Below are 14,415 nucleotides of genomic sequence, written 5' to 3'. Positions count from 1 at the left end.
GTTGAAATAGTTTACTGTCAAATAAATGCAAAGAGTACACGACACGTGTTTCGCCCTCATTCTGGGCTCATCAGGTGTACACACTCCACTGCACTCCCTCTCGGGAATCGAACCTCGGACATCAGCGCCAGAGGCGATGACCCTAACGTTGTGCCACGGCGTGTGGTTCGTTTATTTGACAGCATGTAGATCGGGGTAATTACATTCACGGCATTCGAAGTCTGTGTCACAATCTGATTGTATGGGTGGTTACCTACCAGGTAACGCTTGTGGTTGGCCAGCAATCTGCTAACATCCGCCACGGTGCCCTCAGTTTGTGAGGAGCAGATCATAGAATGGTTGAAATAGTTTAGGGCGAAACACGTGTCGTGTACTCTTTGCATTTATTTGACAGTAAACTATTTCAACCATATATATATATATATATATATATATATATATATATATATATATATATATATATATATATATATATATATTGTCACACGCACGTGCATGGGAGCCAGTGTAATGGCTTAACTGAGGGTAAGCTACAGAGTCAGGGGTTGATGAATCGCACTAATGCCTTTTCTCCCCCTTTCACAGACCTTCAGGAGGGATGACCAATTAAAGCTTCACCCACGTCCAGTAACAGACCAAACCCACTGTCGACCTCACTTCCCTTCCTATCCCACCTCTTTCTGTCGAGAAAGTATAAAGACCAAATCCTCCACTCACCAAATCAGTCTGTCTTGACTGTGTTTAACAACTACTCTCTGCCCGTTTAGTGGTAGTGACAGTATACAGGGTGGACTCCCCAAAACTTTATTATTGATGTCTTTTTACAATATCTATAGATACTAGTAACGGCGCACTGCACACACTTGACTTATAGTTTTCATACTCTCTTCCTCTGTACGTTTAGCATTTGTTTGCTCAGAGGTTGATGCGCTTGCTGCTTCCTGAGCAGCTCTTCTTTTCTCCACCCTATCGGCCCGTTTCTTCTCTTCTTCTGTCTGCATTTTTTCGCGTTAAAAAATGATTAAGTCAGTTTTGTGTTGTAATTACTTAGTAGGTTTTTCTTAATTTTTCACTTAAGCTTGCACTTAAGTGTTTAATCTGCCTCAAGAATGATTTAAGATATGAAGAGGTAGAGGAAGTGACGGTGGTGGTAGGGATGAGAATGGCACCCGAGAGTTGATTCTACAATAAAATAAAATAAAAATAAAAAGAGTAATAAAAACCATCACCCTGAAAGGAGACAGTAGAGGTCAAGTAGTATATGTGTACCAAATTTCAGGTCAATAGGTCAAATGGTTTGTGAGCTACAGGTGATTTAAAATCCTGGATAGACAAACGGACAGCCACGGTAGCGTATTATATAAGAAGATAGATAGATAGATAGATAGATAGATAGATAGATAGATAGATAGATAGATAGATAGATAGATAGATAGATAGATAGATAGATAGATAGATAGATAGATAGATAATTGCCCTTTAACCTGTCACAGCAAGGAAGAATTCCTTCTCATCACACTGTATGAAAGTGGTCTGATTTATGTCCATTGGATGGTACTGTGAAGAACATTGTTTGTTAGACCACTGAGAACCATAAGAATACCAGAAAATATGAAAAGCCTGAGATAGCAGTAGACATTCAGCAAGATGGCAGTTAGTAGAGTAAAACATTTCACACTGGCCTCAGAATTCCTTAGCAAGATCTATTCCTTCACCTGTATAAATATAAATAGTATTTACAGTTTTTAGAAATAACTTAGCTTTCTTGTTTTGTTTTTTACTTGGTTAACATTTAAATATTAAATGGAACCTGGAGTACAGTAATCCCTCCTCCATCGCGGGGGTTGCGTTCCAGAGCCACCCGCGAAATAAGAAAATCCGCGAAGTAGAAACCATATGTTTATATGGTTATTTTTATATTGTCATGCTTGGGTCACAGATTTGCGCAGAAACACAGGAGGTTGTAGAGAGACAGGAATGTTATTCAAACACTGCAAACAAACATTTGTCTCTTTTTCAAATGTTTAAACTGTGCTCCATGACAAGACAGAGATGACAGTTCTGTCTCACAATTAAAAGAATGCAAACATATCTTCCTCTTCAAAGGAGCAAACAAATCAATAGTGCTGTTTGGCTTTTAAGTATGCGAAGCACCACGGCACAAAGCTGTTGAAGGCGGCAGCTCACACCCCCTCGTCAGGAGCAGAGAGAGAGAGAGAGAGAGATAGAGAGAGACAGATAAAAAAATCAATATGTGCCCTTCGTGCTTTTAAGTATGCGAAGAACCGTTCAGCATGTCGTTTCAGGAAGCAGCTGCACAAAAGATAGCAAACGTGAAGATAATCTTTCAGCATTTTTAGACGAGCGTCCCTATCGTATAGGTGTGCGAACAGCCCCCCTGCTCACACCCCCCTACGTCAGCGCAAGAGAGAGAGAGAGAAAGTAAGTTGGGTAGCTTCTCAGCCATCTGCCAATAGTGTCCCTTGTATGAAATCAACTGGGCAAACCAACTGAGGAAGCATGTACCAGAAATTAAAAGACCCATTGTCCGCAGAAACCCGCGAAGCAGCGAAAAATCTGCGATATATATTTAAATATGCTTACATATAAAATCCGCGATGGAGTGAAGCTGCGAAAGGCGAAGCGCGATATAGCGAGGGATTACTGTATATAAAACTAAGTATTTGTGAACTTATTTAGAAAAATGTACAATTAAGGCTGAATCTTTTTTGAAAAGGTTACTTAAAAAAAAGGTAAAAAGGGGGCATTGATTAATTAATTTTTGAACTACTTCATTCTTTATCCTGCACCATGTGTCTAGTTGCTAAGTTAAGTAACCTTTCATCCTGTTCTTTCAAAAATCCTCTTAAGAATTTCAGCTTTACTACATCTTATAGTAAGCATTCCCACTGACAGTGATATACCTCAGGAATCTATTCTTGTTTTGAATTTAATTGTTTTAGGTTCAATTCACAGTTGATCCAAGTGTGAAGTGTGCATGTTCTCTCTGCGTGCATGTGGGTTTCATCCAGGTTCTCCAGTATCCTCCCACAATTCAAAGACACACAGGTTAGTTGGATTGGCAATGCTGAACTGGACCCAGTGTATGTTTATGTGTCTTCACCCTGTAATGAACTGGTGCTCAGTCCAAGAGATTTTACTGCCTTGTGCCCTATGCTTGCCGAGATAGGCACCAGCTTCCCCCTAAACCTGCTCAGGACAAACAGGTTTGGATGAATGAAGTGTTGGTTTACATTTGATTCCCACTTGCCTCTGTTTGTAATATTCATGTGATAAATATGCAATAAAGGAAACAAACTGGTTACTTTGTTAAATTATATGGCCATTCTTACTTGTCGTTTTATGACTCCACTGTCACTATGATAGTATTCCTGTTCTTGGGTACCAGTACAGCACTGATTTTCTTAGTTGGGTCCTCAGATTAAAAAGTTTAAGACTGCCTGCACCACATAATTCAAAGGTATACTGCTTGTAGTAAGGCAATGATGTACACTGTAGACTCAGTGTGGGACAATTCCCCTAACCCTAGACTCTACGGTGGACCAACCATTACACCCTCCTCCTTCTTCCATCTCCTTCTCTTTAATGCATTGCAGATCCTGTGGAAGACAGTAAATTTCAAGCCACCAGAAAATTCAAAGGGAAAACATACTGTAGCTTACAGCAAAGGCATGCACTATTGTGGGGCAACAGGCGCAACACACGTTGGTAGGCTCATGATTGTACAACTTGAGGTTGGGGTATTCCGTTATTTTTTCAGTACTGTTTTGGTACCAATAGCAAGGTTCAAAATCTCGTATCGATACAGAAGTCAAAAGTTTAGTACCAATCCAACACTTGATGTAATCTATCAAAATCATTCAGAACAGTTTACTGTAAAAAGCTAAATTTTTGTCTTGGGGCAAATAAAGTATTATCTATATATATTTAACACATTTAAAATCTCACCTGTTTAAAAAATTACCTATCAGTCTGCTTTGACAAAGAAAAAAAGACATGCTGCATACAAAATTGACTTTTAAGGTAAAGATATTTTATGTTGGTTTCTGATCACTACAAACAAGAATCTTTGCACCAGTAAAAATTTCATCATGTTAAACTGCATGAAAGATGGAAGCTGCTGGACATGTATTTGCATTGAAGTCAAACTTAAGTTAATTTCAACAAGATTTCCTTGTAAATAAGGAACCAGGTCAAAAGTAGCACCGAAGGTTCATTAGTCAACTGTACATGCATCTAGTCTAACAGGCAAATATATACTAAATAAAAAAAGGCTGTTTGGATTAGCCAATTAAAATAAGCCTACTGGGTTCTAAGAAATGTTTAAACCCACCCAGGTTCAGTCTGGTCCCACTAAAACGTTCATACCCAGCACATTCTCACTTTCTCCATGGATTATCATTCCCATTTCTACTATGCCCCAATCAAATCTTCTTACCAACAAATGATCTGTTGCATTTTTTCTCTTATTTTAAACAAGTTGTTGCAATGATGTGTTTTCAATCACATCACCGACCACCAGAATCCTCTCAATCTCAATATTCCGCCTACCAAAGACAAAGGCTAGTGATGCTTGGATCAACTTGCCACCATTCTAACTATCACTACAAAAGACTGGATAAGTGATCAGTAAATTGTCAGATCAGAAAAAACTGTTTTTTTCAACATCTGCTTTTTTAAGGTTTATAATAATTTTAAATTTTACACTTGCACAGTATTTTATTTGTTAAACATGCATGTATGTATTTTAAAGGAATTTTATTTAAAAATATTTAATAAATATTTTTATGGTCTCTGAAAAACACTTACAGAATTTCATTTTGTTAATAAAATATGAACATGCAACACATGTGGGTCTATAGTTAAATTACAAAAGTACCAAAGTTAACACTTTATATAAAATGAAAAAATATATATCAGAATCAGCCAATCCAGTACCATGGTATCTGTGATCAGTACAGGCTCTTCTCTACTAAAGGCCCCCATGGATCCCTCATTGCCATCAGCACTGGCTCTGACATGCCCATTAAAGTCCCATTACAGTTGCCTTCTCCTGAGAAACCACAGACATTGCATCTATCATTTTTTTTTCATCTGTATAACTTACATTGTAGTGGTTAAAGAACTGATTAAACAACTTTAGTAAAGTTGTCTGGGCCATATGGTAAGATAATAGGTTAACTTCTCAATTAACAGTGATGTAAATTACTTGTATCATTTGTGTTTTTCATCTTTGTAATATATATCCATTACTTTAAATGTATTTATGGGGCCACCAATGCTAAAACCTGAATGTAATTTTGAATATTAGTTTATGTACTTTGGCAAATGAGACATTAAGTTTTTTTTTGGGTGGAGATGTGAAGGTATGTACAATCAAGATCATAAAAGATGGTCACCTGGCAAATGACACTGTTTATATGAAAACTTTACAAAACAATACACAGAAAAACACACTAAATCAGACTTTCTATTAAATATGCTGCATTTAAAACGAAGTCATGTCCAGACTATAGTAAATTGGAGAACTTTAAATTTTCACTCTTTACAAAATAGGTTTTATAAAGAAGCAAAATAATACATTATCAAAGGGTGAAATACAATGTGATTAGTTAATTTCCTTTTGCTTATAAATCTGACAATTCTCATAGTCTGAATGTTTTTAGTTGCCTTTTTGCAATCTCCAAGAGGGCTTTCATGTGTCGTCTGACCCCCTTGACATAAATCCCTGATTAGAGGAGCATTGCCATGGTGGTTGTACTTCTGGAAATTTATCCTATCCCCATACAAGTTCTCTAGAGCTCAGACAGTGCGACAATAAGGTTCATAGACACCTCTCTTACCATGACGTTCTCCCCCATTTGCCTGGATAGCCAGCACATTAGGAAGAATAATTGTTGTTCCACAATTGTTCCATTTATGAATTAGAGAGGCCACTGTGCTCTTCAGAGCCTTCAGTGCTGGAGATAATTTTTTAGTAGCCTACCCCTGATCTACATCTTGACACATTCCTAACTCTAAACTTTGCAGGTAATTCCTTGGATGGCTTGCTTTATTCTCTGATACACTGTAGTAATATTTTACAGCTATTATCTAATTATTTTGGAAAAACTCTGCAACAGAAAATTTAATTTTTATTATTTTAAGCCACTAAACTGACACAAAAATAATGTTTTCCAAAGTCAATGAAAAGATTTGAAGAATATAGTCCTTCAGTCTATGTTGTAATAATGTCATGGTACATTTTTAAAATACATTTAGTATGAAAATATAAACATTATAGAGCTTCCAAGCTTTTGAATTTATGTAAAAGCTTTTGAATTTATAGTACATCATTTAGACTCCAGCCATTTAATTAGAATGGGCAGGTCTGATAATGGAAGAACAAATGAAAACAATATTTGGTATTTTGAAAAGAATATGATCAAACTGTCCCCATTATCTTTAGGTTTGCAAAGATATGCTAATATGTTAAAAGACGATGGCAAAAATAAGCAGTTTGTACTGTTGGTTATTACTTTTGAATAATCTCAAAAACGTTGACAAAAAAGACTAGTATTTGTACTTTCAGGCTGCTACCTAAACTTTTCCAATTAGGTTTTTAGTGTTATGTTCTTAACTTATTTTTTCTTCCTCAACTAACCCTCAATTCTTTTCAATATGTAAATGCTGTTACCTGGCCACATGATTCTCAAACAAGACCTAGTTTTTGAGGTGGCACAGAAGGAAACCAGGGTTCACATCCTGGGTGATCCCTGCATGTAGTTTGCATGTTTTTCTAGTGTCTGCATGGGTTTTCCTCATGGTGCTCTGGTTTCCTCCCATTGTTCTAAAATCGCACGTTTGGTGAACTGGTGTTGCTAACTTTCCCCTAGAGTTTGTGTGTGTTCACACTACAATGGACCTTTGTTGTTCTTGCCTTGCACCAGGTGCCCCACATCCCTGCCCTGGATAAGCTGGTTGAGAAGATGGATGTAGGGGGATGATCTAGTTCTTTCATTACTTTTTACTTTTATTCCAGTCAACAAAATGCTATTATGACTATCAGAACTCAATATATTACTACCATGAAATACAATCATGACAGAATAAATTATTATACTTTCTTAAAGTTTCTTATTTCTGGTTGGACTAGCTGTTAAAAAGCTTCCCTACTCTAGCATATACTGAGAATCACCCTTCTCAGCTGCTGCACTGCACTATTAGGTCACTATTAACAATTATTACTTTACTATTGTCTACTAGTGTTATTAGTTCATCTATATCTTTCTTCAAATTTTACTTTTAGTTTGGTGAAAAATTTGGTCCTAGGCAGATCTCAATATTACTACCATGCAAAAATTAAGAATGTGTACATCATTAGACTTTCTGGAAGTTTCTTAATTCTGCATTATTATGGAACTAGTTGTTAACCTGCTTCCTTACTTTGGGCCTATACTAAGAATCACAAATATAACCTGTTGTACAGCACTATTAGAATATATATGTAAAATTGTAAGAATCTCTTTTTATTTACCATCCATGCCATACTTTCACAATGCCTGTGCAGTTAAATATTTAGGATATTTACTTTTTTATATTTTTTTCTGTTTAACAAACTGTTACAATATAATTTTTCACTTTACCAGTTACACAAGTTGCCCTTGCATATAAATATTCATTTATCAATTTGGGTTTTCTTATATTCATCTGATTACATTTTACTGACTCATATTTATTTTTGAAAAAAATATGCATAAAATGTAATTGTATAGAGTAGTCTGAGATAGCACCATTCATAGTGGCATCTATATAAAAAGAAGACTCCTACAGCAGTATGGAACACATTAGCACTTGAACAATGGTATAACTGGCTTACTGAGAGAGCTGGTCTGTTACTATTTTTTGATTGACAGTGTCATACATCATATGGATAAAGCATCTTGGAATCTGTATATGCCAATTGATGTTATCAGTATATCTTACCATTATCCTGTACAACGTCTGGATAGCATGTCTGTTCCCGTCTCTCTGGTTTTACAGCAATATCTGGAGATCCCAACTTGTGATTTACAATTTCACTACTGTCGTGTGGCGACTCAGTCCTACATGGAAGTTCCAAATGATTTTTTTTACTCTCCTCCTTTCGATGGATAGACTCCTTATTGACAGATTTCTTTGATTTTAGGAAACTGTCTTGCTGGAGGTTCTCTGGATGGTCTTCTAGAACTTCATCATCTGAGCCATCTACTGAGATAAGTCCTTCGCTGTCTGAAAATGGCTCTGCATCTGACTCCTCTTCTGAATGAACATTTTGCTGATTTGACTCATAATGCGTTTCCTGTAATGAGGCACGAATTGCAGCTTCAAGTTGGCTGTCTTCACTGGCATCAATCAGACTTTCCTAAGAAGGGGAACATCATCAACAATTAGTTCTGGTTTATTCCTTATACCCAAATTAAAATTATATATGTTAGCCAAAACAGTTCTAGAAATTATTTGAGAAGAAAATGTATAAATGAATCTAAAAGTGACATAAAAATGTGTATTCAAATAAAAAAATGACAGTGTAGGTGTAAATGGCATAGCAGATAAGTAATATTTTACATTTAAAGGTCAGAAACAGTCATAAATGTATTTACAAAAAAACAAACGGGAGGGCACTGTAGATTTAAAGTTATAAACTGTAAAGCTACTTAATAGCAAATATCTTGCTGAGAATAAAAATGTATTGTTAAAATTTGTGAATTTAAAATCAACAAACTGAAAACACATAGCCCAAAAAAATTCATAACTATATTCTCATTTCCAGTGAAAGAGTACCTATAACCCTTCTCAGTACACAAATGACATCTACTTGCCGTTTTCATTTTTCACCATTACAATGGTGGTAACTGTGGAAAGCTATTTATCTGATTGTACCAATAAACAGGACATGAATTATACAGTTAAGATAGTTGAGAGTAATCAATAAACAAAAAAATGATACGTGGCAAAATAAAGACAGCTATACATTTAAACTGCACAAAGATAACAATTGACAAAGACTGTAATGTGCTCAGTCAAAAACAAGGTGAGTGAGATACCTGGAACAGGTCTTTATAAAGCACATAGTTGGTATACTGCTCAACGGTGGTTCTAGACATAACACAACCTTTGAATGAATGCTGCAGTGACTTAAGTCACTAAATAATATAACAACAAAATATTCTCAACATATTGGCTGAAACTATTCCAGAGGTGAACACTTTAGTTAATACTAGCAAAATACCCGTGCTTCGCAGCGGCGAAGTACTGCTTTAAAATTTTTATGAAGAAGAAAACCTTTTTAAACTGAGGGAAAATATACCAATAATTATTTGTTAAGGATCTCTTTGTATACCACGTTGTAACTTCGGCCCTCCGGTTGTAATATGACCAAGCTGTGCGCTGAGCTTACTCTTGAGCATACAACGTATAGTTGACCATGTGAAAAGCAATCTTGCCTCAAATCAATACCAACCTTTTGTAGGGTCTGTCCCTGAGACTTACTAATTGTCATTGCGAAGCAGAGCCTTACTGGAAATTGGAGGCGTTTGAATTGAAATGGGTTTCATCGATAACTTCACATCCAGCTTTTGAGAGTTTAAACATTCATAAACATCAAAGTGTCCACTACTCAAATTGTCCCCTGTGAATCTAAGATGTTTAAGAGGCATTGGCGGTTGTCGAAAGGTGTAAAATATTTGGCCATTTCGGTACACTTGAAAGCGACAACCGAACAATTCAGCGGCAGCCATCAACTCACATGCAGAACCATAGGTGAAGGGCTTAAGCATTTCACTCTTATAGTGCTCCTGTGTAGTATGATTATCTCCTGTACCATCATCAGTCCACACCTTGAACCTGTTCCAGTCATTCAATACATAAGACACAATGTTCCTCCGGATATCAAGAGTGAGCCTGATATGGCCGTGCAATATGTAACACAGAGAATGGAAAAGGCAGTCACTATCTCCGGGCATGGAAACCACTCTTTGATCGATGGCGATCACCTCGATAGACATGTTAATGGGGGTACGGCTGGAACGGTAAAGGAAATGGGTACCTGACCAATGTAAACTAAGTCTAAAATACCTACACAATAACTATAATCATAATAAATGAATAATAAAACAGCAGAGAAGCCGTGGATTAAATAAAAAGGCTGCAGTTATCAGCAGGGAGACGTGAATATCGTGGCGAAGCAAGGAAGGGAATGAAGAAACCGGAGCGACGGACGGCCTTATATAGGCAGGCAGCCAACTACGTTGGAAGCGTGGGGATGGGGGACCTAATGCCACCTCACATGGTGACCGAGCTGCAGGCTATGGACGTATATATGTACGTAAGTAGGATTCAGTTAGCGTTGGGAACCCGCGTACCAAATTTCTTGAAGATGGGTTCATAACTAACAAAGACCGTTGGAAAGTTCAATATGGCGGCCAACAGTGGTGTCATACCACCGAAATAAGTACGTACATCGGTTTCGGTTAGCACAGGGAAGCCGCCTACCAAATTTCATGAAGATAGGGCCATAAATAAGAAAGTTTAATATGGCGGATGTTGTCGACCGTTACGTGTAGAATTTCGAAATGAAACCTGCTTAACTTTTGTAAGTAAGCTGTAAGGAATAAGCCTGCCAAATTTCAGCCTTCTACCTACGCGGGGAGTTGGAGAATTAGTGATGAGTGAGTCAGTGAGGGCTTTGCCTTTTATTAGTATAGACCAGCAAAATACCCGCGCTTCGCAGCAGAGAAGTAGTGTGTTAAAGAGGTTATGTAAACATATATATACATATACATATATATATACAGTACATATCTACATATACACATATATACATACATATACACATCCACATATACATATATATACAAATACATATGTATATACATATGCACATATATATACATATGCACATATATATATATATATATATATATATATATATATATATATATATATATATATATATATATATATATAAAAACATAGACATACATATATACATACATAAATTGACATATAGATAGATAGATAGATAGATAGATAGATAGATAGATAGATAGATAGATAGATAGATAGATAGATAGATAGATAGATAGATAGATAGATAGATACTTTATTAATCCCGATGGGAAATTCACAAAATATATATATATACATATATATATATACTAGCAAAATACCCGCGCTTCGCAGCGGAGAAGTAGCATGTTAAAGAGGTTATGTAAACATATATATACATATACATATATACATATATGTACATATCTACATATACACATATCTTTGGTTTCTTCCCACAGTCCAAAGACATGCAGGTTAGGTGCATTGGCGATTCTAAATTGTCTCTGGTGTGTGTGGGTGTGTGCGCCCTGCGGTGGGCTGGCACCTTGCCCGGGGTTTGTTTCCTGCCTTGTGCCCTGTGTTGGCAGGGATTGGCTCATGTATTTAGGATATAGCGGGTTGGATAATGGATGGATGGACATTTGTATGCATAGCCCCATTTGCCCGTTTTCGTTTTTTTTCATTCTTCAGTAATATTTAAGCAAACCCGGAGCTTGTCAGTTCAAATCCTGGTACTGACACCACTGTGTGACCCTGAGGAAGTCACTTCACCTGCCTGTGCTGCAAAAAACCAAAGTAATGTAACAAATTGTACCTCAGATGTTGCAAGTTGCTGGAATAAAGGCATAAGTCAAATAGATAAATATGCATTATACACATAGGAACTATTAATTTATTTTCAGTTAAGTCATCTGCAGCAAACCTTTATAAATGAGGGTTTCTCCTTTTTAAATAGTGCAAACTGTTTCTTCTTCATTGAGGTTTTCTCTTGGAGAGCTTTTTTCATTTCATTGAAAATTAAAGCAGCAGCTGCCAAAATATGTAGCTTTCTTATTAATTTTTCAACATTGTGTAAAATAACTTTATAAAGTAACATAAAAGGTTTAAATACTCATTATCCTTTTACACTAAAATATTTCTAAAGAGATACAAAAAAAGTAAAATACATATGTTGTTTTTCTTTAATGAGATTAAATATTACTGAAGAAAAAAAAAAATTTTAAACAGCCAAATGGGGCTATGCATACGAACTTAAAAGGTTTAAATAAAACAGAAATATATACCTATTATTTTTACTTCCTTAACTTGTGGAGGGTGTATCTTGTAGCAAAGCCCTAAGTTTTTTCATGAAAGCCCGTTTCAGTCAATAAGTCTTAAAAAGAGGTGTAAAGATATTGACAATAAGCTATGCAAACCCACGAAGACATGCAATCGTTTAAATCAAGGCGCGAGTCAAAAAACACCATCTGATACTATTAGTTAACGATTAACACATTTCTATATGTATTGTAAGCATACAATACAACTGATAATATGTTGCGCTTATTTATCTGGTGTACCGACATTTTTGCGCGTTTAACGGCTGAAATCTAACGTGGTTTGTGCCCTTCAGAATGAAAACAGTTAGCATTTACCTTTTTAATAAAAAGCGAGCTTTTAAGCCTGAGAAATCACTCCGTAAATGCACACGTTTAATTCTTGATCACTTCAAACAACTGAACTATCCAGAACATTTCAGGCATACATCCAGCATTCAAACTATGTATAAAAAGCACAACTGTTAAAGGAATTCAGCATTTCTTAATTGAAAATGTTCCTTTAATCCTCAACATGTCTCAATGAGTCGTTCTGGTGGTTTTACTTGACATTTTGATATTCTGGTTAATTGTGTTTGCAGTTCAGATGTTCTTTCCTGATTTATACTTGTTTTCTCGTTAATATTTGTTTCGCTGGTGTTAGTGTTCTGATTAGAGGTTATTGGTCCTTTGATGTCTTGACGGTTTCTTCTTAGAACAGCTCCTATTACGCAATTCCGTCACATACTGGTCTATTGTTTCTCCGCTTCTCTGGAAACGTAAAAAAACTTGTGCCGCTCAAACGTCACATTGCACTTTGGGTTGCAATACGTTTCGAATTTTTCAACTATTTTGTTCAATTTCATATTGTCTCCATCTTCTTCAAACTGAAAATTGTTATACACCTCTAGCGCCTCTTCACCAATTACATGTAGAAGCATAGACGCTTTCATTTTTTCACTTTTCCTATCTGCTTCAATCGCAGCAAGATACAACTCGAATCTCTGTTTAAATCTTTTCCAATTTTCAGCTACATTTCCCTTTAACTGGAGATTTGGTGGGGGCTGTAATCCTAACATATTTTTTTTTCTCTTTTGCTAGAACGTCTTAGCGCTTTCTGATCGCGTTTTCGGGTTACTAACAGACACGCGACTCATTCAAAAGCTGAATCTCTTCTTAACATTCCTCTTCCAATCCGCCACTTCTGACACCATGTAGTGATCTTGTTAGGTTCGTAGTTTAATCAATACACAGGATTGAAAGATATAATAACTTTTTAATAGACAGACTTTAGAGACATTTACTGTACAAGTTACTAATCGTTCTTTAGTTCACGCCCATTCTCCTACTTGCGTCGGCATTCACAGGCATTACTAATCATTCTGTAAGTATCCCTTAATAGACCTTACTAATCAACTATCATTACAAAATCCAACGTGGTTTGTGCCCTTCAGAATGAAAACAGTTACCATTTACTTTTTTAATAAAAGGCGAGCTTTTAAGCCTGAGAAATCACCCCGTAAATGCACGCGTTTAATTGCATGCTTACACAGTATTAAAAGACACTCAAAAATTAACGTCATTTACCTTTGTTCTCACGTTTGATAAAAGGCGAGCTTTTAAGCCCGAGAAATCACCCCGTAAATGCACACGTTTAATTGCACATGTTTTAATATGTATGCTTACACAGTATTAAAAGACACTCAAAAATTAACGTCATTTACCTTCGTTCCCGCGTTTGACTCGTGCTGTAAATCTCTTCCTTGTTTTTAGTTCAAGTGATTACGTAGGAGGTGTGATGACGCGATACGTGATTCCGCCTCCTCCATTAGAGTATATGGACAAAAAACAGGTTCCAGTTATGACCATTACACGTAGAATTTCGAAATGAAACCTGCCTAACTTTTGTAAGTAAGCTGTAAGGAATGAGCCTGCCAAATTTCAGCCTTCCACCTACACGGGAAGTTGGAGAATTAGTGATGAGTCAGTCAGTCAGTCAGTCAGGGCTTTGCCTTTTATTAATTAGTATAGATTACACTCAAATTAGAGGGTGAAACATTCTACATATGTGGCAACAATCACAATTCTACCACACAATTTGTAAGATACTAGGATATGTTTGTGAATAGACAAGCTGAATTTTTAATGTAGCTCTACAAATTTCCTTGACTTCAAGAATTCAAATATTATTGCACAGGTTATATAAATAGTCAGTACCTGCTTAAGTCCTACAGCATTTATGACGTTT

At 36.3% G+C, this 14,415-nt stretch overlaps 2 protein-coding genes across 3 annotated transcripts in view; one reads left to right on the top strand and one right to left on the bottom strand.

Moving 5' to 3' along the window:
* LOC114669508 (presenilins-associated rhomboid-like protein, mitochondrial) overlaps positions 1-14,415 on the top strand; it is a 1,019,231-nt gene that overhangs the window by 888,409 nt on the left and 116,407 nt on the right. The gene's annotated exons all lie outside the window — the stretch shown is intronic.
* ubxn7 (UBX domain protein 7) overlaps positions 1-14,415 on the bottom strand; it is a 143,181-nt gene that overhangs the window by 19,315 nt on the left and 109,451 nt on the right. For both annotated transcript variants that reach the window (XM_028825689.2, XM_051922887.1), the window contains one exon: positions 7,987-8,404. In XM_028825689.2, the coding sequence (XP_028681522.2) occupies positions 7,987-8,404 (418 nt within the window). The remainder of the gene's footprint in view (positions 1-7,986; positions 8,405-14,415) is intronic.

Source organism: Erpetoichthys calabaricus, chromosome 2, assembly GCF_900747795.2.
Source record: "Erpetoichthys calabaricus chromosome 2, fErpCal1.3, whole genome shotgun sequence".
Taxonomy (NCBI): domain Eukaryota; kingdom Metazoa; phylum Chordata; class Cladistia; order Polypteriformes; family Polypteridae; genus Erpetoichthys; species Erpetoichthys calabaricus.
The sequence above is the reverse complement of the archived record's forward strand: the minus strand, read 5'-3'. Positions and strand labels throughout refer to the sequence as shown.